General features: G+C 45.8%; 1 protein-coding gene across 2 annotated transcripts in view; it reads left to right on the top strand.

Annotated features, from left to right (window-relative positions):
- Positions 1-13,363: 13,363 nt before the first annotated feature.
- The window catches only part of tmem245 (transmembrane protein 245), a 102,130-nt gene continuing 91,994 nt past the window's right edge, over positions 13,364-23,499 (top strand). For both annotated transcript variants that reach the window (XM_033049587.1, XM_033049579.1), the window contains exon 1: positions 13,364-13,952. In XM_033049587.1, the coding sequence (XP_032905478.1) occupies positions 13,386-13,952 (567 nt within the window). In that variant the 5' untranslated portion in view covers positions 13,364-13,385. The remainder of the gene's footprint in view (positions 13,953-23,499) is intronic.

The raw sequence follows: 23,499 nt of genomic DNA, 5'->3' as shown, positions 1-23,499 counted from the left end.
ATTAAGGAGTTGGTGATGGGTCTCTTGAGGACATTCAAGTGGGTAGGTCCCCATGACCCTATGGAATCTATCCCTGGATACTGAGTTAGGCAAGGCTGGCGATTTCTAGTGTTTTGGCCAAGATCTTTAGGCACAGGCGATGTCCCTGAAGATCCCTAAATTTATGTCGTCTTTAAATACAGGAGAGGTGCCGGAAGACTGGTGGGTGGCAAATGTTGTGCCTTTAATTCAAGAAAGGCTGCAGGGAAAATGCTGGGAACAATAGGCCAGTGAGCTTAACAACTGTGGGTGGAAAGTTACTAGAGGGCATTCTGAGGGATAGGATATACAGGCATTTAGTCGGGCAAGGGCTGATTAAGGATAGTCAGCATGGTTTTGTACGTGGGAGGTTGTGTCTCACAAATCTGATTCACTTTTTTGAAGACGTGACCAAAAAGGTCGATGAGGGCAGATATATATATGGACTTCAGTAAAGCATTCAACAACGTTCCATGTGGTTGCCGGCTCTGGAAGGTTAGATCGCCTGGGATCCAAGGAGAGATAGCCGAATGGATAGAAAATTGGCTTAATGGATGGAAGCAGAGGTGATGATGGCAGGTTGCTTCTCGGATTGGAGGCCTGTGACGAGTGGTGTGCCTCAGGGTTTGGTGCTGGGCCCATTACCTTTTCTCATCTGTATCAATGATTTGGATGAGAATGTGCAAGGCATGATTGGCAAGTTTGTAGATGGCACTAAAATCTAAGAGTATTATGTTCAGCTTTGGTATATGATGTTATATGGTGAAAGAATGGGGTCAACTGGGCTTGTATTCACCGGAACTTAGAAGGATGAGAGGGTATCTTATAGAAACATACGATTCTTAAGGGATTGATGCGGGAAAAATGTTCCCGATGTTGGGGGAGTCCAGTACCAGGGGTCACAGTTTAAGAATAAGGGATAGGTCATTTAAGACTGAGATGAGGAAAAACATTTTCACCCAGAGAGTTGTGAATCTGTGGAATTCTCTGCCACAGAAGGTAGTGGAGGCCAACTCACTAGATGTTTCCAAGAGAGAGTTAGCACTTAGGGCTAACAGAATCAAAGGATATGGGGAAAAAGCAGGAACGAGGTACTGATTTTGGATGATCAGCCATGACTCAAAGGGCCGAATGGCCTACTCCTGCAGCAATTTTCTATGTTTCTATACATGGCAAGATTAGCAAGTTTGCAGATGATACAAAAGTGGGTGGTTTTGCAAATAGTCAGGATGGATGTGAAAATTTGCAGCAGGATCTTGATCAATTTGCCAAGTGGGCTGAGGAATGGTTGATGGAAGTTAATGCAGAATAATGTCTGGTGTTGCATTTTGGGAAGTCTAACATGGGCAGGACCTACACAGTGAATGGTAAGGTTCTAGGTGGTATTATAGACCAGAGGTTTCAAGGAGTGCAGGTGCATAGCTCCCTGAAGGTGCAGTCATAGGTAGATCGGGTGGTCAAAAAGACATTGGCCTCCGTCAGCCAGAGTATTGAGTATAGAAATTGGGAGGTCATGTTGCAGTTGTATAAGACGTTGGTGAGGCCACATTTAGAGTATCATGTTCAGTTCTGGGGACCGTGTTATAGGAAAGATGTTGTCAAACTGGATAGGGCGGTAGAGTTGCCTGCCTTACAGCGAATGCAGCGCTGGATCGATCCTGACTATGGGTGCTGTCTGTGTGGAGTTTGTACGTTCTCCCCGTGGGTTTTCTCGTTTGGTTTCCTCCCACACTCCACAGATGTACGTTAATTGGTTTGGCAAATGTAAAAATTGTCCCTAGTGGGTGTAGTAAATGTCAACGTGCAGGGGTCGCTGGTTGGCACGGACCCGGTGGACTGAAGTGCCTGTTTCTGCTCTGTATCTCTAAACTAAATGTTGCCAGGTATAGAGGGCCTGAGCTATTGGCAGTTGAGTAGGCTGGACTCATTCCTTGGAGCACAGGAGGATGAGGTGTGATCTTATAGAGGTGTATAACATCATGAAAGGTATAGATCGGGTAGATGCACACTCTTGCCCAGAGTAGGTGAATTGAGGACCAGAGGACATAGGTTTAAGGTGAAGGGGATAGAGGGGTAACCTTTTCACACAAAGGATGGTGGATGTATGGAACAAGCTGCCAGAGGAGGTAGTTGAGGCAGGGACTATCCCAACATTTAAGAAGCAGTTAGATAGGTACATGGATAGGATCAGTTTAGAGGGATAGATGGGACATGTTGGCCGGTGTGGGCAGGTTGGGCCAAAGGACCTGTTTCCACACTGTATCACTCTATTGGGGAATAGTCAGTATCGTTCTATTTATTTTAAGAAAGGTCAACAGGGATATTCCAAGAAACTTATAGGAAGGTGATCCTTACATCAACAGTGGGGAGATTATTGGAGAAGATTCTTAGGGACTGAAAAGACATGGATTTATTAGGGATGGTCAGCATGGTTTTGTGTTTGGAAGATCATGTTTCAAAAACTTAATTGAGTTTTTTGAAAAAGTAACAAAGATAATTGATGTGGGTAGTGGATGTTTTCTTTACGACCTTTTGTATAGCATTTGACAAGCTCCCTTGTGATAAGCTGATCCACGCGGCGCATAAGGGAAGACAGACTTTTCTTCCCAGAGACATCCAAGATTAAGTCGTCTCCTGATGTAATACAGTGCCCTCCATAATGATTGGGACAAAGATCCGTCATTTATTTATTTGCATCTATAGGAGCCATTCATGCTTAGGCTAGTTACTGTTGGCATATTATATTATTTTATCTAGATATTTCTAGCAGTATTATTTTGAACGCTTGGGGGCGGTTATTTGATACATGGGTTGGTGTTACATATATCAGAGTTGGACAGGGAGGAGCCAGCTCAGACCAGATACGGGAGTTGTAGCCTCTGTACTCCACAATTTGATATTTGTAATAGAAATCACATGTGGTTAAAGTGCACATTGTCAGATTTTATTAAAGGGTATTTTTATACATTTTGTTTCACCATGTAGAAATTATAGCTGTGTTTATACATAGTCCCCCCCTATACATGGCACCATAATGTTTGGGACACATGGCTTCACAGGTGTTCGTAATTGCTCAGGTGTGTTTAAATGCCTCCTTAATGCAGATATAAGACAGCTCTGAGTACATAGTCTTTCCTCCAGTCTTCCCATCACCTTTGGAACCAAAGTTGTGCCAATGAAAGTCAACGAAGCCATTATGAGACTGAGAAACAAGAATAAAGCTGTTGGAGACATCAGCCAAAGTTCAGGCTTTCCAAAATCAACTGTTTGGAACATCATTAACAGTGGTTCTTAACCTGGGGGTCGTGACCCCCTATGGGGTCGTTTGGGCTTTGCCTGGGATCATGAAGGGGATGCAAATAACATTTCAATTTGTTGAGCCCATGTGTAGGAACCTAACAAAGGTACATACCACATACAGTATTTTGTTCATGTATGCGCGTACTGGTGCCAAAAACGTTAAGAACCACTGATTAAGAAGAAAGAGAGCAGGCCAAGGAAGACCTCCGCAGCTGATGACAGAAGAATTCTCTCTATAATAAAGAAAAATTCCCAAACACCTGACGTCAGAAACAGTCTTCAGGTGTGGATTTGTCAATGACCACTGTCCCCAATAGACTTCATGAACAAAAATGAACGGAATTCTCTGCCACAGAAGGTAGTTGAGGCCAGTTCATTGGCTATATATTAAGAGGGAGTTAGATGTGGCCCTTGTGGCTAAAGGTATCAGGGGGTATGGGGTATGGAAAGAAGGCAGGTACAGGATACTGAGTTGGATGATCAGCCATGATCATATTGAATGGAGGTGCAGGCTCGAAGGGCAGAATGGCCTACTCCTGCACCTATTTTCTATGTTTCTATGAAATACATAGGCTACACTGCAAGATGCAAACTATTGGTTAGCTGCAAAAATACTATGGCCAGGTTACAGTTTTGCCAAGAAGTACTTAAAAGAGCAACCACAGTTCTGGAAAAAGGTCTTGTGGACAGATGAGACGAAGATTAACTTATATCAGAGTGATAAAAGATCAAGATGGCGCCTGCCTGCGACGACTTTTGCGGAGCACCAGAACAAAAGGTTTAAATACAACTTCCATCAACTCACCTGGATCAGGAAATGGCAGAAATTGGTGCCGTTTCGGACAAGCTGCTTGAGTACCTCAAGGCTCTTACAATTTCGCCACCTCCCGCAGCTGTGGGAGCCCCGGACTTTAAACTTTCCCACGCTCGCTGGAAATCACCCGACCCGATGGAGGAACGCAGGTACTGTACCTGGAAACTCCGGGATGACCTCCAGAGTCGACGAGCTGGATCCTCCAGGAACAATGAGGCTGGAGCTGCCGACTTTGAAGGCACTCCCGTTCGTTATGGAGCTGGAGCTGCCGTCTGTGAAGGAATCCCCTTTCCAGCGCATGTTCGCAGAAGCAACAGGTACAGTAAACACAGTACCTGGAAACAAAGGGGAAGCCTCCATTGAGTCCGGAAACGTGGCCGACGGGCAGGACTTCAGGTCAGACTGAAGCGCATGGGACTTCGGCCCCCTCTCCCTACTATCCCACTGGCCAATGTACAGTCCCTTGAAAACAAAGTGGAGGACTTAAGGGCAAGGATGCTTTATCAAAGGGAGCTGAGGGAATGCTCTGTGTTCTGTTTCACAGAGACATGGCTCACCCCCAGCTCCCCAGACTCAGTGGTGCAGCCTGAAGGGTTCTCCATCCACCGCATGGACCGTACCCTGGCATCTGGGAAAGGGAGAGGAGGGGGTGTCTGCCTCATGATCAACTCTGCGTGGTGTTCAGACGTGGCAGTCCTGTCCAACTCCTGCTCTCCACACCTCGAACATCTGGCAGTGAAGTGCCGTCCCTTCTACCTCCCAAGGTAATTCACCTCCATCATCCTGACCGCGGTCTACATCCCACCCCAGGCAGACGTCCGTCTGGCACTGGAGGAGCTGCATGCCGTGGTCAACAAACACCAGACGTCTTACCCTGAGGCATTTACCACAATTGCTGGGGACTTCAATAAGGAAAACCTAAAGAAATCACTCCCTAACTTCCACCAACATGTCTCCTGCTGCACCAGAGGACCAAACACCCTCGACCACTGCAACACCACCATCAAGAATTCCTATCGCTCTATCCCTCGCCCTCACTTCGGTAAATCCGACCATACCGCGGTGCTGCTTCTTCCTGCCTACAGGCAGCAATTAAAGAGCGCACCCCCAGAGGTGAGGCAGCTGTGGCGGATCCTGAATGCAATCACCTCCTACAAGGCGAAATCAGGAGGCAGCTCGAATGTCGGCGAAACATCACTCCCTGACGAGCTCAATGCGTTTTACGCACGCTTTGATAGGGAGAACATTGATGTGCCTTCCCAAGCCCCCATTCGCTGTGATGGTATTTCAGTCTCAGTCACAGAGGCCGACGTCAGGAAATCCTTCAGAGGGGTGAACCCTCGAAAAGCGCCTGGACCTGATGGTATATCTGGCCATGTTCTAAAAACCTGTGCGGACCAACTGGCTGGAGTTTTTACGGACATTTTCAACCTCTCACTTCTGAGGTCTGAGGTCCCCACCTGCTTTAAAAGGGCATCAATTATACCAGTGCCTAAGAAGAGTAAGGTGACGTACCTCAATGACTATCGACCAGTGGCACTAACGCCTGTGGTGATGAAGTGCTTTGAGGGGTTGATCATGGCGCAAATCAACTCCTACCTTGACAAAAACCTGGACCCACTGCAGTTCGCTTACCGCCACAACAGATCAACGGTGGCTGCGATCTCGCTGGCCCTCCACTCCGCTCTGGACCACTTTGACAATAAAAACTCATGTCAGGCTGTTATTCATTGATTACAGCTCGGCATTTAATACAATCATCCCCTCCAAGCTGGTTACCTCATTCACAGACCACAGTCTGTTCGTATCGGTGGAAATGTGTCAGACTCGATAACAGCACGGGAGCACCTCAAGGCTGCGTGCTCAGCCCCCTGCTGTACTCACTCTATACTCATGACTGTGTAGCCGGTCAGAGTGCGAACTCCATCATCAAGGTCACTGACGACATCACTGTTGTGGGAAGTATCACTGATGGGGATGAGTCAGAGTATAGAAGAGAGATCGAGCGACTGTCCATATGGTGCCAGCACAATAACCTGGCCCTCAACACCAGCAAAACCAAGGAACTGATTGTGGACTTTGGAAGGAGTAGGATGGGGACCCACAGTCCCGTTTATATCAACGGGTCAATGGTTGAAAGGGTCAAGACCTTCAAATTCCTGGGCGTGCACATCTCTGAAGATCTTTCCTGGTCCGAGAACACAGATGCAATTATTAAGAAAGCACATGAACGCCTCTACTTCCTGAGAAGATTACAGAGAGTTGGTTTGTCTATCTTCCACAGGTGCACAGTAGAGAGCATGCTGACCGGTTGCATCTAACTGCAGAAAGAGACATTTATCGAATTAAACGTATCTAAAGTACATTTATTCTCAATAAGCTTCGCGATCTTGCACGGACAATGAAAAGCTCTAGAACGAGCTGACACGTTATCTCTCTTCAGGGCTGCCGACTCTCTCCCTTTGAGCATGAGAATCACGCATTTGAACAAATTCTCAAGCTCTCACGCTGATCACAAATTTCTCACGCTCTGTCGTGAGAAATTCTGTGATCAACAAAAATGTCAAAACTCAGATAAACTGCATGGGCTGCGGGTGTTGGAGAGCCGGGGCTGAGGGAGGGATGGAAGCAGAACCAGCGGCGATGTCAGATGCGGGAGCCGGGGCTGGCGAATGTTTGCCGGGCTGGCGAATGTTTGCGGGGCTGGCGAGTCGCTCGCCGCAGCTCCGGCCATGGAGCAGTGCAAGAGTCCCAGGCCGTCGGAGGTGTCGGAAGCGTTGCGCCACTGCCATGAGAGTCTCTGTGCCGAAGGGACAGAGACTCTCAAAAGGAGGCGGAGGGAGAGAGGGGAAGGAGACGGGGAGAGAGAGAGGGGGTGAGAGGAGAGAGACAGAGGGGTAGAGAATGAGGAGAGAGAAGAGAGAGAGGAGGGAGAGAGAGGTAGGGGAGAGAGATAGGGAGAGAGAGGGGAGAGTGAGGTGGGAGAGGGGGGGAAGAGATAGAGGGGGTGAGAGAGAGGGGGAGGGAGAGAGGGGGGAAGAAAGGGAAGAGAGGGGGTGGAGAGGGAGGAGAGAGGGTAGGAGAGAATGGGAGCGAGAGGGGGAAGAGAGAGGGGTGGTAAAAGAGGGGGAAGAGGGGGAAAGAGAGAGGGGGGGCAAAGAGAAAGAGGAGATAGAGACAGAGGCGAAAGAGAGAGGGGAGAGAGAGCAAGGGTGAGAGTGAGGTGGGAGGGAGACATGGGGGAGAGGGTGAGAGAGAGAGCGGGGAGAGAGTGTGGAGCGAGAGGGGGAGATAGAGACGGAGGGAGAAAGAGAGAGAGTGGGAGCGAGAGAGGGAGAGGGGGAAGAGAGAGGAGAGGGGGAGAGATAGAAGAGAGAGAGAGAGAGAGAGAGAGAGAGAGAGAGAGAGAGAGACGAGAGAGAAGAGAGAGAGAGGAGAGACGAGAGAGAGAGGAGAGACGAGGAGAGCAGAGAGAGAGAGAGAGATGAGGAGAGAGAGATGAGCGAGAGATGGAGAGAGAGCGAGAGAGAGAGAGAGGGAAAGAGGGAGAGACAGGGGAAGAGGAGGGGAGGAAGAGACAGTTAGGGGGAAGAGGGAGAGAGAGAGGGGAGGGGGGAGACGAGAGAGGAGAGGGCTGAGAGGAGAGGGGGAGAGTGAGTGAGGTGGGAGGGGAGAGAGAGGAGGAAGAGAGAGGGGGAGGAGAGGGATAGGTAGAGAGGGAGGGGTTAGAGTAGAGGGGGAGAGAGGAGGGAAGGGGAGAGAGAGAGAGGGGGAGACGGGAGAGAGAGGGGGGTGAGGGAGAGACAGAGGGGAGAGAGAGGGTGAGGGGGGGTGAAAGGAGAGAGAGCGGAAGAGAGAGGGAGGAGAGTGAGGTGGGAGGGAGAGAGAGGGGAGCGAAAGAGGTGGAGAGAGAGGGGAGGGAGAGAGAGAGCGAGGAGGACAGAGAGAGGGGGAGAGAGAGAGGAGGGAGATAGAGAGGCAGGGCTGCCAACTCCCATGCATTGACCGTGAAAATCACACATTCCGCCAAATTCTCACGCTGATCACAACTTTCTCATGCTCTGTCGTGAGAAATTATGTGATCAACGAAAATGTCAAAACTCATATCAACTGCATGGGCCATGGGTGTTGGAAGCAGAAGCAGCGGCGGGGACAGATGCTGACGGGGAGCAGGGCTGGCGAGTCGCTCACTGCAGCTCCGGCCATGGAGCAGCCTCAGTGCAAGAGTCCCGGGCCATCGGAGGCGTCGGAAGCATTGCGCCGCTGCCGTGAGAGTCTCTGTGCCAAATTTGCCCAGGTGACCGGCATGGATCAGGCTGCGGCTCGGTGCATCCTGGAGGACAACCAGTGGCTGCTGGAAGTAAGTGCCAAGTACCAAGCACTGGGTAGAATCGGTGGAAGATAGTGGACTTCAAATGGGGGTGGTTGGAGAAAGCATCCTGCTTGCCTGCTAGATTTTCACTTACTGTAACTGCAGAAAAATGTTCCCGATGTTGGCGGAGTTCAGAACCAGGGGTCACAGTTCAAGAATAAAGGGTAAGGCAGTTATGACTGAGATGAGGACAAACTTTCTTCACGCAGAGTTGTGAATCTGTGGAATTCTCTGCCACCGAAGGCAGTGCAGGCCAATTCACTGGATGTTTTCAAGAGTTATATTTAGTTCTTGGGGCTCACAAAATCAAGGGATATGGGAAAAAACAGGAGAGAGGTACTGATTTTAGATGAATAGCCATGATCATATTGAATGGCAATGCTGGCTCGAAGGGCCGATGGCCTATTCCTGCACCTATTTTCTATGTTTCTATGCTTGAGTATATGGCAATAAAACTCGATCACTTGATTTTGAAGCGTCCATGCAAGGTGGAGGTATAATGTAGTCATAGAACGATACAATGTGAAAACAGGCCCTTCGGTGCAACTTGCCCACACCCGCCAACGTGTCCCAGCTACGCTTCCTGCTTTTGGTCCATACCAAACCTGTCGTATCCATGTATCATTCTGTTTCTTAAATGTTGGGTTGGTCCCTGCCTCAACTACCTCCTCTGGCAGCTTGTTCCATACACCCACCACCCTTTGTGTGGAAAAAGTTACCCCTTAAAAAGTTACCTCTTAAAAATACTTCATACAAAAAACATTGAAATCATACTTCTACAATGCACTAAAACATGATTTTAATACATCAAATTTCAAAACGTCCCTACCCTGGGAGGGGGGACACCCTACTTCCACACCCTCTCTCCCCACTCGGTTGCTCCACTCCCTCACCGGGTACCCACAAGGCCAGCGATCAGTGATCGCTCAGCCTCCCCACTTTCAAAAACGCTCCGCAGCCCCTGGTTCAGACGGAGAACACTGCCAGATGTGAACGGGGAACTGAGGGCAGTTGTCCGTGATGTCTGGATCCCAATGCTCAGCGCTTCATGTTTCGGAGTTGGCTAATGTTATTGATTTGTAATTACCCTGATTTGTAATTAGTTGACAAAACCTCAATTTATTAATCCGGAATATCCAGGGGGATGGGATAAGTGTAATATTAAAATGACATGCAAGGTGTCAGGCTGTCTGTCACAACATACAGCCCTGATAACCCATTATTTCCTTCAGTTAAATATTGGGAAGGTAGCACTATTGTCATTTGCCACTCAATTATTATGTTTGTTTACCTCACTGACTATTTCTAACCCCCCCCTCCCCCACAATTCCTTTGACAGGTTGAATAGAAATGTCCCCAATCTCATTGTTTTATTAATTGAACACATAGATGAACATCCTCAGATGGAAACCGATTCAGATGCGATAAGAGTGACAGAGATACTTGCAGGGGAATGTGTGAGGAGATTATTATTTGTCTTTAGTTTTAGCTTGAACCAGGACATCTGAAGATTCAAAGTTTAATATAGTAATTGTGCTGATACTGACCCCAACCAACCACGTAATGAATATCATCCATTCCAGAGGTTTTACTTTTATGATGCCATTTAAACTTCACTTGGGGTTTCAATCACTTCAGTGTAGCAGTAATTGGGAATGGGGAGCATTGGAACAAAGATTTGCCCTTGTTACATATTAACTGTAATGCAATAATGTATGCATGTTGGTAGGTGTAATCAAAACAAAGATCTTTTTATCATTGTTGTGTTATGACTACCACAGAAAATATTATGTACTCTCAAGAACACATTTAATAGAATAATATTGCTTAAATATATAATTACTGGACTTTGCATTTCGGAAAAGTCCCAGCTGAGAGGAAGACAGCAAAATACTGAAAATATTGCGGGTGAAAATGACTTCAGGACAGTTTGTTACGAAAATGAAAGAAATGGTAACAAAATACTTATACTGCTGAGTGAGTATAATTTTATGGATGATAAATTGTGTTCAACCAATTGATGACAAAGTAACTAGCATGTTAGATAACAAGGAAGCCAATGAATGTGGCAAATTTTGTTATCCATAATTTGGTCTGTGAAGTGCCCTATAAAGGATTACTGCATTAGATAATCACCTGTGGACTTGAACATAAAAGTTTAAGTCCAGGGGTTCAGATATGGGTTTTTAATGTATGGGTCAGTGCAAAGTGGTTAGGAGCAAGGCCAAGTTTGCATCCAGAGTCAAGGTCTGGAATAGTACTAGGTGTGCAGTCAAAGCTGGTACCAGGGGTGGGTTCAGCACTGGGAACGTAAGCAGGTAAGATCAGGGTAGACTAGGGGTCCAAGTGTAAGGCTGGACTCAGGGACAGGAATGAGAGAAGGTATGCAACTGGAGTCAGGGCCAGGAGTAGTACCAGGTGTGGAGTGAGACCCAGGTTGGTCAACGGGCCAAGTGTTTGATTATAACCTGATTTCCATACATGAATACACTATCATTCATGTGCTGCACCTGTTGATCTTAAAAGGATGAAGATGGCTCTACTGTGGAATGTAATTAGGAATGTAATTTAGTCTAACCTTATTCATAGCTAATCCAATGTAAAGCATATATATTGCATTCAAGTGTAAATTAAAAGACTCACTACAGTATGCACCATATTGCACAATTTACATAGATACATAGAAAATAGGTGCAGGAGTAGGCCATTCGGCCCTTCGAGCCTGCACCGCCATTCAATATGATCATGGCTGATCATCCAACTCAATATCCCGTACCTGCCTTCTCTCCATACCCCCTGATCCCTTTAGCCACAAGGGCCACATCTAACTCCCTATTAAATATAGCCAATGAACTGGCCTCAACTACCTTCTGTGGCAGAGAGTTCCAGAGATTCACCACTCTCTGTGTGAATTTTTTTTTTCTCATCTCGGTCTAAAAGGATTTCCCCTCTATCCTTAAACTGTGACCCCTTGTTCTGGACTTCCCCAACATAACCATATAACAATTACAGCACGGAAACAGGCCATCTCGGCCCTTCTAGTCTGTGCCAAACACGTATTCTCCCCTAGTCCCATCTACCTGCACTCAGACCATAACTCTCCATTCCATTCCCGTCCATATAACTATCCAATTTATTTTTAAATGATAAAATCGAACCTGCCTCCACCACCTTCACTGGAAGCTCATTCCACACAGCTACCACTCTCTTGAGTAAAGAAGTTCCCCCTCATGTTACCCCTAAACTTCTGTCCCTTAATTCTCAAGTCATGTCCTCTTGTTTGAATCTTCCCTACTCTCAGTGGGAAAAGCTTATCCACGTCAACTCTGTCTATCCCTCTCATCATTTTAAAGACCTCTATCAAGTCCCCCCTTAACCTTCTGCGCTCCAAAGAATAAAGACCTAACTTGCTCAACCTTTCTCTGTAACTTAGTTGCTGAAACCCAGGCAACATTCTGGTAAATCTCCTCTGTACTCTCTCTATTTTGTTGACATCCTTCCTATAATTAGGCGACCAAAATTGTACACCATACTCCAGAATTGACCTCACCAATGCCTTGTACAATTTTAACATTACATCCCAACTTCTATACTCAATGCTCTGATTTATAAAGGCCAGCACACCAAAAGCTTTCTTTACCACCCTATCTACATGAGATTCCACTTTCAGGGAACTATGCACAGTTATTTCTAGATCCCTCTGCTCAACTGCATTCCTCAATTCACTACCATTTACCATGCACGTCCTATTTTGATTTGTCCTGCCAAGATGTAGCACCTCACACTTATCAGCATTAAACTCCATCTGCCATCTTTCAGCCCACTCTTCCAACTGGCCTAAATCTCTCTGTAGACTTTGAAAATCTACTTCATTATCCACACCACCACCTATCTTAGTATCGGGAACATCGGGAACAATCTTCCTGCATCTAGCCTGACCAACCCCTTAAGAATTTTGTACGTTTCTATAAGATCCCCCCTCAATCTCCTAAATTCTAACGAGTACAAGCCGAGTCTATCCAGTCTTTCTTCATATGAAAGTCCTGACATCACAGGAATCAGTCTGGTGAACCTTCTCTGCACTCCCTCTATGGCAATAATGTCCTTCCTCAGATTTGGAGACCAAAACTGTACACAATACTCCAGGTGTGGTCTCACCAAGACCCTGTACAACTGCATTTCAAGCTGATGCAAAAGTTCCGTACCTATGGGAGGGGGACACCCCCTCGGTCGCTACGCTCTCTCGCCATTTCTCACTCCCAACTCTCACCCAATGTTGCCAGCCCTGTCACTTTCCCTTTCCAGAGATGCTGCCCGATCTGTCGGTTGTTCCCACATTCCTAATTTGAATCGTTAACGGAACGGCCAGTGGATGACAACGTCGGGAGCTCGCAGGTCACAGGCTGGTGCCTGTTTTCCGGAGCTCCCGTTGCAACAGCTGCGTCCGCTGGACTGGAGGGCGGCAGCTTCGACCACCCCCGGGCCGCGGAGCTTGAACTGATACCATCGCCCGGTGGGGTATCGCCTCGGCGCAGAGGGAGAAGAGGAGGGAAGAGGCAGTAACTCTAAGATTTTTGCCTCCATCACAGTGAGGAGGTGTTTGGTGAACTCACTGTGGTGCATGTTAATTTGTGTTTATTGTGTGTTGTTATTATTACATGTATGGCTGCAGGCAACAGCATTTCGTTCAGACCGAAAGGTCTGAATGACAATAAAGGAAATCTAATCTAATCTAATCTAATCTTCATCGCGTGTGACTGCGACTCTGCCCGCACCGACTACCGGGAATCGTAGTTCAAATTCCCATCCCGCCCTTTGCAACCTGACACGAGCGGGTATAAACTACAATTCCCGGCGCGCTTTGCCACCCGCCACCCAGCAATGGCAGACATGGCGGAGGCAGCGGCAGCGGCAGCGGGCAAACCTCTGCTGGTGAGATCAACGAGTGTCAACCTCTTCACCGACCGCGTCCAGCAAGGAGTGCAGCAACTGCTGCCGCTAAAGTTCGACAAGAACATTAAACAGGCGTTTTATAACACGGGCGCGCTGATATTTGTGGCCATCTCTTGCGGTGCAGCAGTGCTGGTTTACTTTATCCTGGAGGCGTTTCTGCGTCCGTTGCTCTGGGCCGTACTCTGTGGCACCTTCCTTCATCCTTTCAAGACCACCCTCACTAGCCTGGTGAGAAAGTGGCTGAATGGCCTCGAGGATTCCCGCACGCCCATCGTTTTAGGGACCCTCATGTTGCCTATTTTCTTCGTCAACCGAGGGGTGGAAGCGTTAAGCAATCAAGTGTTGTTGAATCGCAAGATACTGCTCCTGTTGGCAACCGGCGCGCCTATTCTCTATCTCATGTACTGCTTCAGCAGCTGGGTCGGATTGCAGTTGCTGCTCATCAACACCGGACGGCTGATCTCATTGGGACTGGAGTATTTTAATACCTTGTGGGTAAGTTGGGAAAATTCTTATTTCATCAAAACTTTCAAATGGATATCGGGATGTCTTGTAATCGAAGAGCTTCCGTTACTGTTAACAATGGTTTGAATAGTGTAGATTTGTTGTTTCTGGAGTCTTACTTGATTGTTATGAATCTTGAAGTGGCAGATAACAACAATAACTGGGTTACCTTTTGGAGAAAGATTGTAGGTGCTTCCCAAAGTTGTCACCCAATCATTTGATTCTCCGTTGTCGATGATTTTTTTAAATCATTTCTTTTTAATGGCTCATAAGCTGTGTTTGAGTTGATTTTGTAGTAACCGGAACCTACCCGACCCCAACCGACTCCTCGCAGTGTAATCAACGTTGCGGGGGAACAGTTTGTGTGTGTGATATAGGGTTAGATTCATAATTCTGTTAATTCTCGTTAAAGAATAAAATGTTTTTAAATTTTGACTCTGGTAATTTTCTTTTTTAATGTTTTTTAAATCATTTTTTTAAATGGCTCATATGCTGTGTTTGAGTTGATTTTGTATTACACTTGCACTCTGTAATTCATTCATCTAATCACACTGTTCACAACTGCAGTATTTGGGAAAATAATAGGGAGGTTTCACGGCAGTCGGGTCACGACCCATGACCCGTGCTCTTGCTACGGTACTCCAAATGGAGTACACGCGATGAACTGCAGGTAAACACTCACCATTGTTTCCAGCGTAGCGGGCCCGTTAAAACTCGCCGAAATTGTAAATTTTTGCGCTGTAAATAATTATGGAAATCGGGATACGCGTGAGAGACATTTAGCCTACTTCAGAATTCCAAAAGTGAGTAGAAATGACGGTAGGTAGAAGCGAGAGCTGAAGGGCCAACAACAGCCAGAGTGCTTGGCGAACATTGGCCGTTTGCTCACTGCATTTCATCAACTAAGGCATTATTTGTGTTTTTTCTTGATTCCTTTGGCATCTAAAAAGTTTCAGAAGTGATAAATCTGGCTGTAAATTTTTTAAATCGCTCATGGTTCTCAAGTGTGTTTTTACATACAAAAAGAAAACGCTTCTGAAGCAAAATTTACAGCCAGATTGATCACTTCTGAGACTTTTTAGATACCAAAGGAATCAAGAAAAAACACAAATAATGCCTCACTGTTGATGAAATGCAGTGAGCAAACGAGATAATTTCCACTATTTTTAATTCTGACATCTGCACAGCCAATGTTCACCAAGCACTTTAGCTGTTGTTGTACCTTCAGCTCTCGCTTCTCTTTACCTTCATTTCGCTTCACTTTTTGGAATTCTGAAGTTGGGTACATGTCTCTCACACTTACCCCAACAGTGCAAAAATTCAACATTTTGGCGGTTTTTAACAGGTAGGAAAGTACGTGTTTCTTGCATTAATAACATATACCGGAAGTTACGGATGTCATCCAGATGGATTGAGCGGCTCCGTGCGTCAAGCCCTATGACCCAGTGACCTTACGTGCAACCCCCCTATAGCAATATGAAGATTCCAGTTGCTCTAGCCCTGGAGTGTTACTTAATGTTTTTGTGTCTATGGAGTTGTTTCTCAACGATAAAATGGGTCTGGTCTTCCCAATAGCCAGAGAGTGGAATGAGATCTGTCTAATGGTGAGGTTATCTAAATTAAGTATTTCGCAAAATTAAATTTGTTTAAGCAAGATTTACAAATGATGTATAACTTAAGGATGGTTTTATTCAGCGAGCATACAACTGATTAGATTGTGCTGGAAAGAACACACATACATGAATGTGATATAGATGTATATAATAATATAACACACACATTTACATTTCTTCCGATTTTTATATCCAATGATGAACTTTATTTCAGACTAGACAAGGGACAACATTAAATAAAAAAACATTGTAAACCTCCCCGCAACTTCACTTTGGTGTCTCAGCCGTGCTGATCCGGGCCAGACTCCCCGCACGTTGTGGAAGGAACATCTTTTCGCTTTTATTGTGATTTATTTCTCTTTTTAACACTGAATATCTGATAACGACACATTAGTAGCATATGGCACAAATATTGCACCAACCCACTCAATTTTAAATAATTCATAATATAAATCCATTAACATGGTTAACACTTTATTTCTGACATGCATAGTAAGATTTACATAATTCACGTTATTCTGTGCGTGACATATACAGGGTTGCAGTGTTCAGCATATCAGCTAACCAGTGAAAGTGATGTACAATTCAACGTATGTAACATAATGATAGCCCCACCCCTGCTTACTCCAAAGAGCAAACGTCCAACATCGATACAATAATAAATAAATCGCCATTTGCATTGTTTTGCGCAGCTAACAAATCACAATTTCACACAATGTACATAAGACGGCAGTTATTTGACAAATACTCCGCAGTTCGGTGTAGGAGATCATGTCGGCGAGTATTCTGGACACACTGTCGACGTCTGAAATTGCAGAAAATATCATGCAGTCAATATGTTCTTATTCTGCATTAAATAACAGAGAGGTAGAAATAAAATGCTCTTGAGAAGATTTTTACAAGGATGTTGCCATGAGGCAACTAGTACTCCTGCACTATCTAAATGGCGTCAAGTTGGCAAAAGGGGTAGTACAACGGGATCTGGGGTTTTTTGTACATCAGTCTATGAAAGTAAGCATGCTGGTAATGGAGCAGCTGGGCTTGTATACTCTGGAATTTAGAAGGATGAGAGGAGATCTTATTGAAACATATAAGACTGTTACGTGCTTGGACACACTAGAGGCAGGAAACATGTTCCTGATGTTAGGGGAGTCCAGAACCAGGGGCCACAGTTTAAGAATAAGGAGTAAGCCATTTAGAACGGAGACGAGAAAACATTTTTTCTCACAGAGAGTGGTGAGTCTGTGGAATTCTCTGCCTCAGAGGGCGGTGGAGGCAGGTTCTCTGGATGCTTTCAAGAGAGAGCTAGATAGGGCTCTTAAAAATAGCGGAGTCGGGATATGGGGAGAAGGCAGGAACGGGGTACTGATTGGGGATGATCAGCCATGATCACATTGAACGGTGGTGCTGGCTCGAAGGGCCAACTGGCCTACTCCTGCACCTATTGTCTATTGAGGCCTCGACTGTATCTGAGACAAAGGGGAGCACCCAGCTCTAAGATCTGAACTATAGTGAGAGTTCGGGCAGACTTAATAAAATTCTCAGTGCAAGGATGTTGTCATGAGGCCTCGACTGTATCTGAAACAATGGGGAGCACCCAGCTCTAAGATCTGAACTATAGTGAAAGTTCGGGCAGACTTAATAAAATTATCAGTACAAAACAGAGTCAATATGTTCTTATTCTGCATTAAATAACACGGAGGTAGAAAGAAAATGCTCTTGAGGAGAATATTTTTACAAGGATGTTGCCATGAGGACTCGACTATCTGAGCTCAATGATCTAACTGCAGTGAGAGATTGAACAGGCTAAATACAAATTTCAATATGCCACAGAAGTAATAAATGTTCTCTTACCTTTCCTCCTTAATGGGGAACAAGTCGGGTCGCCTACATTGGCGATTGGAACAATTTACAGCAGAGCAGTACGCAACACTAGTAGATGTGGACGGCATGGTCAAAGTGAAGATACGAGAGCGGAGGCGGAAGCAAAGATCCTATCTTTGGGCGGAAGCTAGATGGCCGAAGCTGGTTACTGAAATGGGTCCTATAAATACCCATGAATCTGCCCATGACCGTACTACGTGTTTTTTGTAGGAGTAGGCCATCTTGCTCCACTACAAGATCTTTGGTCGAGGAGATCGATGAACACGAAATGCAAAAAGTTGATTGGAATAGGGAGGTTTCACGGCAGTCGGGTCACAACCCATGACCCATACTGTTACTATGCTACGCCAAATGGAGTACACGTGATGCACTGCAGGTAAGCACTTACCATTGTTTCCAGCGTAGCGGGCCCGTTAAAACGCGCCGAAATTGTAAATTTTTGCGCTGTAAATAATTATGGAAATCGGGATAAGTGTGAGAGACATTTAGCCTACTTCATTCCAAAAGTGAGGAGAAGTGATGGTAGATAGAAGCAAGAGCTGAAGGGACAACAACAGCTAAAGAGCTTGGCGAACATTGGCCGTTCGCTCACTGCATTTCACCAACAGTAAGGCATTATTTGTGTTTTTTCTTGATTCCTTTGGCATCTAAAAAGTTTCAGAAGTGATAAATCTGGCTGTAAAATTTTAAAATCGCCCATGGTTCTCAAGTGTGTTTTTACATACAAAAAGAAAACGCCTCTGAAGCAAAATTTACAGACAGATTTATCACTTCTGAGACTTTTTAGATACCAAAGGAATCAAGAAAAAACACAAATAATGCCTTACTGTTGGTGGAATGCAGTGAGCAAACGCGATAATTCCCAATATTTTCAATTCCGATATCTGCACGGATATTCCCAATGTTCGCCAAGCACTCTAGCTGTTATTGTCCCTTCAGCACTGGCTTCTGTTTACCTTCATTTCACTTCACTTTTGGAATTCTGAAGTTGGGTACATGTCTCTCACGCTTACCCCGACTTCCACAATTTTTTACAGCGCAAAAATTCAACATTTTGGCGGTTTTTAACAGGTAGGAATGTGCACATTTTGTGTATTAACAACATATACCGGAAGCTGCAATGTCCTCCAGATGGATTGAACAGCTTTGTGTGTCAAGCCCTATGACCCTGTGACGTTACGTGCAACCCCCCTCTACGTTTTACATCAAATGTCATGCATTACATTGGAAGAATTATAAATAGATTATTGCCCTGGTTGAAAGACCAGATGTGGTTGTTGGGAAGGAACAAGGTAAATGAGCAGGAGATACAGATGCAGGGGACAGTGCTGTGAGAAGGTAGTGGTTATTGGAGAAGATAATTGTGAAGAGAGCAGTCCCTTCATAATGTGGAAACAAAAAACTGTAGATGTTGGTTTATACCAAAGATGGACACCAGGTGCTGGAGTAACTCAGCGGTCAAGCAGCATCTCTGGAGAAAAAGGATAGGTGACATCTTGGGTCAGCACCCTTCTTCAGAATGAAAGGGGGGGCAAGGGGAGAGGAGAGGGGGGAGAAAGGGGAGAGGGGGGAAGGGAGAGGAGGGGGAAAGGGGAGAGGATGGGGGGGAAGGTGAGGAGGAGGGGGGGAGGAGAGAGGGGGGAAGGGGAGAGGATGGGAGGGGGGGAGGGCAGAGGGGGGAGGAGGGGGGGGGAGGAGAAAAGGAGTGGAGGGTGAGAAAAAGGGGAGAGGGGGGGGGCAAAAACGGGAGAGAAGTGGGGGCAGAAAGGGGAGAGGAGGGGGGCAGAAAGGGGTGAGGGGGACAGAAAGGGGAGAGGAGGGGGGGCAGAAAGGGGAGGGGAGAGAAAGGGAGAGGATGGGGGGGGGGGGTGAAAGGGGAAGGGGGGGGGCAGTGAAGTGCTGGAGGCGAGAAAAGACTGGCCAGAAAATTGGGGCTGGCCAGAAATAATCTTGGTCAGGGTGGTGCCCTGGCTCATTGTTGGCTAGGAAAGGTGTGATCTCAAAGGGATAAAATACGCTGAATTGGTTCATCGAATAGGGTGGAGGAAGGGGGGAGGGGAGTGTAGGTAGAAGTTACTTAAAAATTAGAGGATTCAATGTTCATATCGCTGGAATGTCTGAAGAAGTGTCTCGACAAAGGGAAAATCATGCTTGACTAATCTTTTGGAATTTTTTGAGGATGTAACTAGGAAAATGGACAAGAGAGAGCCAGCGGATGTATTGTACCTGGACGTTCAGAAAGCAATTGATAAAGTCCCACATAGGAAATGTGGGCAAAATTGGGGCACATGGTATTGGGGGTGGGGTACTGACATGGATAAAAAATTGGTTGACAGACAGGAAACAAAGAGTCAGGATTAACGGGTCCCATTCAGAATGGCAGGCAGTGAGTGATTAGTGGGGTACGGCAAGGCTCAGTTGGGACCGCAGCTATTTACAATATACATCAATGATTTAGATGAAGGGATTCAAAGTAACATCAGCAAATTTGCAGATGACACAAAGCTGGGTGGCAGTGTGAACTGTGAGGAGGATGCTATGAGAATGCAGGGTGACTTGGACAGGTTGGGTGAGTGGACGGATGCATGGCAGATGCATTTTAATGTGGATAAATGTGAGGTTATCCACTTTGGTGAAAAAGCAGGATGGCAAATTATTATCTGAATGGTATCGTTGGGAAAAGGGCTAGTACAAAGGGATCTGGAGGTCCTCGTCCATCACTCACTGAAAGTAAGCATGCAGGTACAGCAGGCAGTTAAGAAAGCTAATGGCATGTTGGCCTTCATGACAAGAGTTGAGTATCGGAGCAAAGAGGTCCTTCTGCAGTTGTACAGGGCCCTAGTGAGATCACACCTGGAGTATTGTGTGCAGTTTTGGTCACCAAATTTGAGGAAGGACATTCTTGCCATTGAGGGAGTGCTTATGAGGTTAATTCCCGGGATGGGGGGACTGTCATATGTTGATAGAATGGAGTGGCTGGGCTTGTATACTCTGAAATTTAGAAGGATGAGAGGATATCTTATTAAAATACGATTATGTTATAGAGGCAGGAAACATGTTCTCGATGTTGGGGGACTCCAGAACTAGGGGTCGCCGTTTAAGAATAAGGGGTAGGCCATTTAGAGCGGAGATGAGGAAAAACTTTTTAACCCAGTGAGTAGTGTATCTGTGGAATTCTCTGCCTCGGAAGGCAGTGGAGGCCAATTCTCTGGATGCTTTCAAGAGAGAGTTAGACAGAGCTCTTAAAGATAGCGGAGCCGGGGGATATGGTGAGAAGGCAGGAACGGGGTACTGAATGTGGATGAACAGCCATGATCACAGTGAATGGCGGTGCTGGCTCGAAGGGCCAAATGGCCTACTCCTGCACCTATTGTCTATTGACCCGAAATGTCACCCATTCCTTCTCTCAAGAGATGCTACTGTACCGCTGAGTTACTCCAGCATTTTGTGTCGATCTCCGCTTCTATGTAAGCTAACCAAACAAAATATGAGGTGCTGTTCCTCCAATTTGCATGTGGTCCCACTCTGGCAATGAAGGAGGATCAGGACAGAAAGGTCAGTGTAGGAAGGGGAGTTGAAATGGTTGGTAATTGGGGGATTCCGTAGGCCTCGACAGACCTAACATAAATCGGCGAATCGGTACCGAGACCACGTTTGGTCTCGTCAATGTACAGGAGCCCATCAGAATGCTGAGAGGGAAAGGTGCGCCTGGTGTAATTTTGTTGAAGGCTATGGAAATTGTAAATGAGGAACAGGGATGCCTCATTCTTGCTGTGCCCAGGAGAAAATGGGGTGAGAGTAGAGGTACTGGAAATAATAAGATACCGTGGTTGGCAAGCTGCAGTTAAATAAATAAATAAGCATAAAAAAGGTTTTGTGTTAAAAGTCACAGCATTGGAGCAAATTTGTTAGAAATGTAGAAACTGGAAGAAGGAATTGAGTCCTTGTTTATCCGAGTCAGAAACTGCAAGCATCCAGAGGGCCTGATCTCCCAATCTATCTTGTTGTGGCCCTTGCACTTTTTTTATCTGTACTTTCTCTATATCTGTAACACTATGTCTCTATGTTACTATATTATGCTCTCTTTTATGTCTTTTGCACTACCTGATGTGTGTGTGTATGGTGTGCTATGCCTGAATAGCGCATACAACAAAATTGTCACCATGTATCTGTAAACATGCCAATCAATCAATAGCAGTACACCACGAATAGACTCAACTTGGGCATTAAGCTACAGCATGCATACAATACTTGTGCACATGTCCAGAGGGTCAGCTCCAAATCACCATTGACTGATTCCATGAAGCAAATAAGTAAATGAGCCATAAATTAAGGATCTCGGTATTCTAAATCTTGACAGCATAGGCTTAGGGTGAGAGGGAATGATTTAAGGTAGACCTTAGAAGAAAATATTTTCCTCAGAGGGTAGAATATGTCTGGAATGACTCATTTGAAGCTATATGTGGATAAAATTACAATTTTTAAAAAGGTATTTGGGCAGATAAATGAAAAGGAAGGGTATAGAGGCTACGGGCCAAATACAGACAAATAGGACTAGCCCAGAATGCCAACTTGACCAGCATGGGAAAGATGTACCAAAAGGCCTGTTTCTGTGCTGTTTCACTCTGTGACTCCAAAACAAAAGTTGTGTGTCAACTGCTGTATTTCACCGCCTCCAACAATAAAGATTTTGGAATCAAGTGTACTTTTCATATTTGGGGAGTCATCTCTCAATAGGTCAGAAATGGATTGTCAAATTTGTCATCACCTTCAGTCTTTAGATGGTTAACCCTGACACAAATGCCTTTAAAGTTATGGATCACCACCTGCAAGCATCAGAAAATGTTGGAGAGGTACCACCATTGACATTTCTGCAAAATCCTCCAAATCCACCAGCAGGATGAGTGATCTAAAGTTAATGTCCTCTCCTGGGCGAACATCTTGAGCATGGATGGCAGCACTGTGGCACAGCCACACCGCTCCAGATGTGTAGGTATATTTTGGGTCAAAGTGGAGTTTGATATTCTCTTCTAACCCCGTGGTTTTCTCCACATGCTCCAATTTCTGGTCCTGGTATAGATGGGTGGGAGTGTAAGATATGTGTATGTGAAAGTGAATGTATGATGGGCAAAATGGGTGAATGAGAATATGTGGATTGCTCTGAGATCCAGTATAGAATCTTGATTGAATGGCCTACGCTTATGGCATCAGATTAGCATGGAAGAACAGCGCCTCATATTTTGCTTGGGTAGTTTAGAAACTAGCAGTATGTACGTTGAATTCGCTAATTTTGGGTAACTTCTACAAACGTGTCCCTCCCTTCTCTCTTCCCTTCCTTCTCTCTTCCCTCCCTTGCCCGCACCCCCCCCCCCCCCCCCCCCCCCCACCCCCCCCCCCCCCCCCAAAAAAAGTCGGTTAGCCAGTTCCACTGTTCACAGCGATGTATCCTAGAATTTAGAAGATTGAGGGGGGATCTTATAGAAACTTACAAAGTTCTTAAGGGGTTGGACAGGCTAGATACAGGAAGATTGTTCCCAATGTTGGGGAAGTCCAGAACAAGGGGTCACAGTTTAAGGATAAAGAGGAAAACTTTTAGGACTGAGATGAGAAAAACATTTTTTACACAGTGGTGAATCTCTGGAATTCTCTGCCACAGAATGTAGTTGAGCTAAATATAGCCAGTTTATTGGCTATATTTAAGAGGGAGTTAGAAGTGGCCCTTGTGGCTAAAGGGATCAGGGGGTATGGAAAGAAAGCAGGTACAGGATACTAAGTTGGTTGATCAGCCATGATCATATTGAATGGCGGTGCAGGCTCAAAGGGCCGAATGGCCCACTCCTGCACCTATTTTCTATGTTTCTATCCCTCTAGGGATCACACCGGCTCGAGCCAACAATCAGCCTATCAGGGAACCACCCGGCCTGAGGTCACATGTTGCTGACCCTGATTTGTCCAGTTATTTTCTTCACTTACAATTTTTCCCTTCCCTCTCCCTACTACAATCAGTCTGAAGAAGAGTCCTGACCTGAAATATCACATGT

Source organism: Amblyraja radiata, chromosome 2 (assembly GCF_010909765.2).
Source record: "Amblyraja radiata isolate CabotCenter1 chromosome 2, sAmbRad1.1.pri, whole genome shotgun sequence".
In the NCBI taxonomy this organism is placed as follows: Eukaryota; Metazoa; Chordata; class Chondrichthyes; order Rajiformes; family Rajidae; genus Amblyraja; species Amblyraja radiata.
The sequence above is the reverse complement of the archived record's forward strand: the minus strand, read 5'-3'. Positions and strand labels throughout refer to the sequence as shown.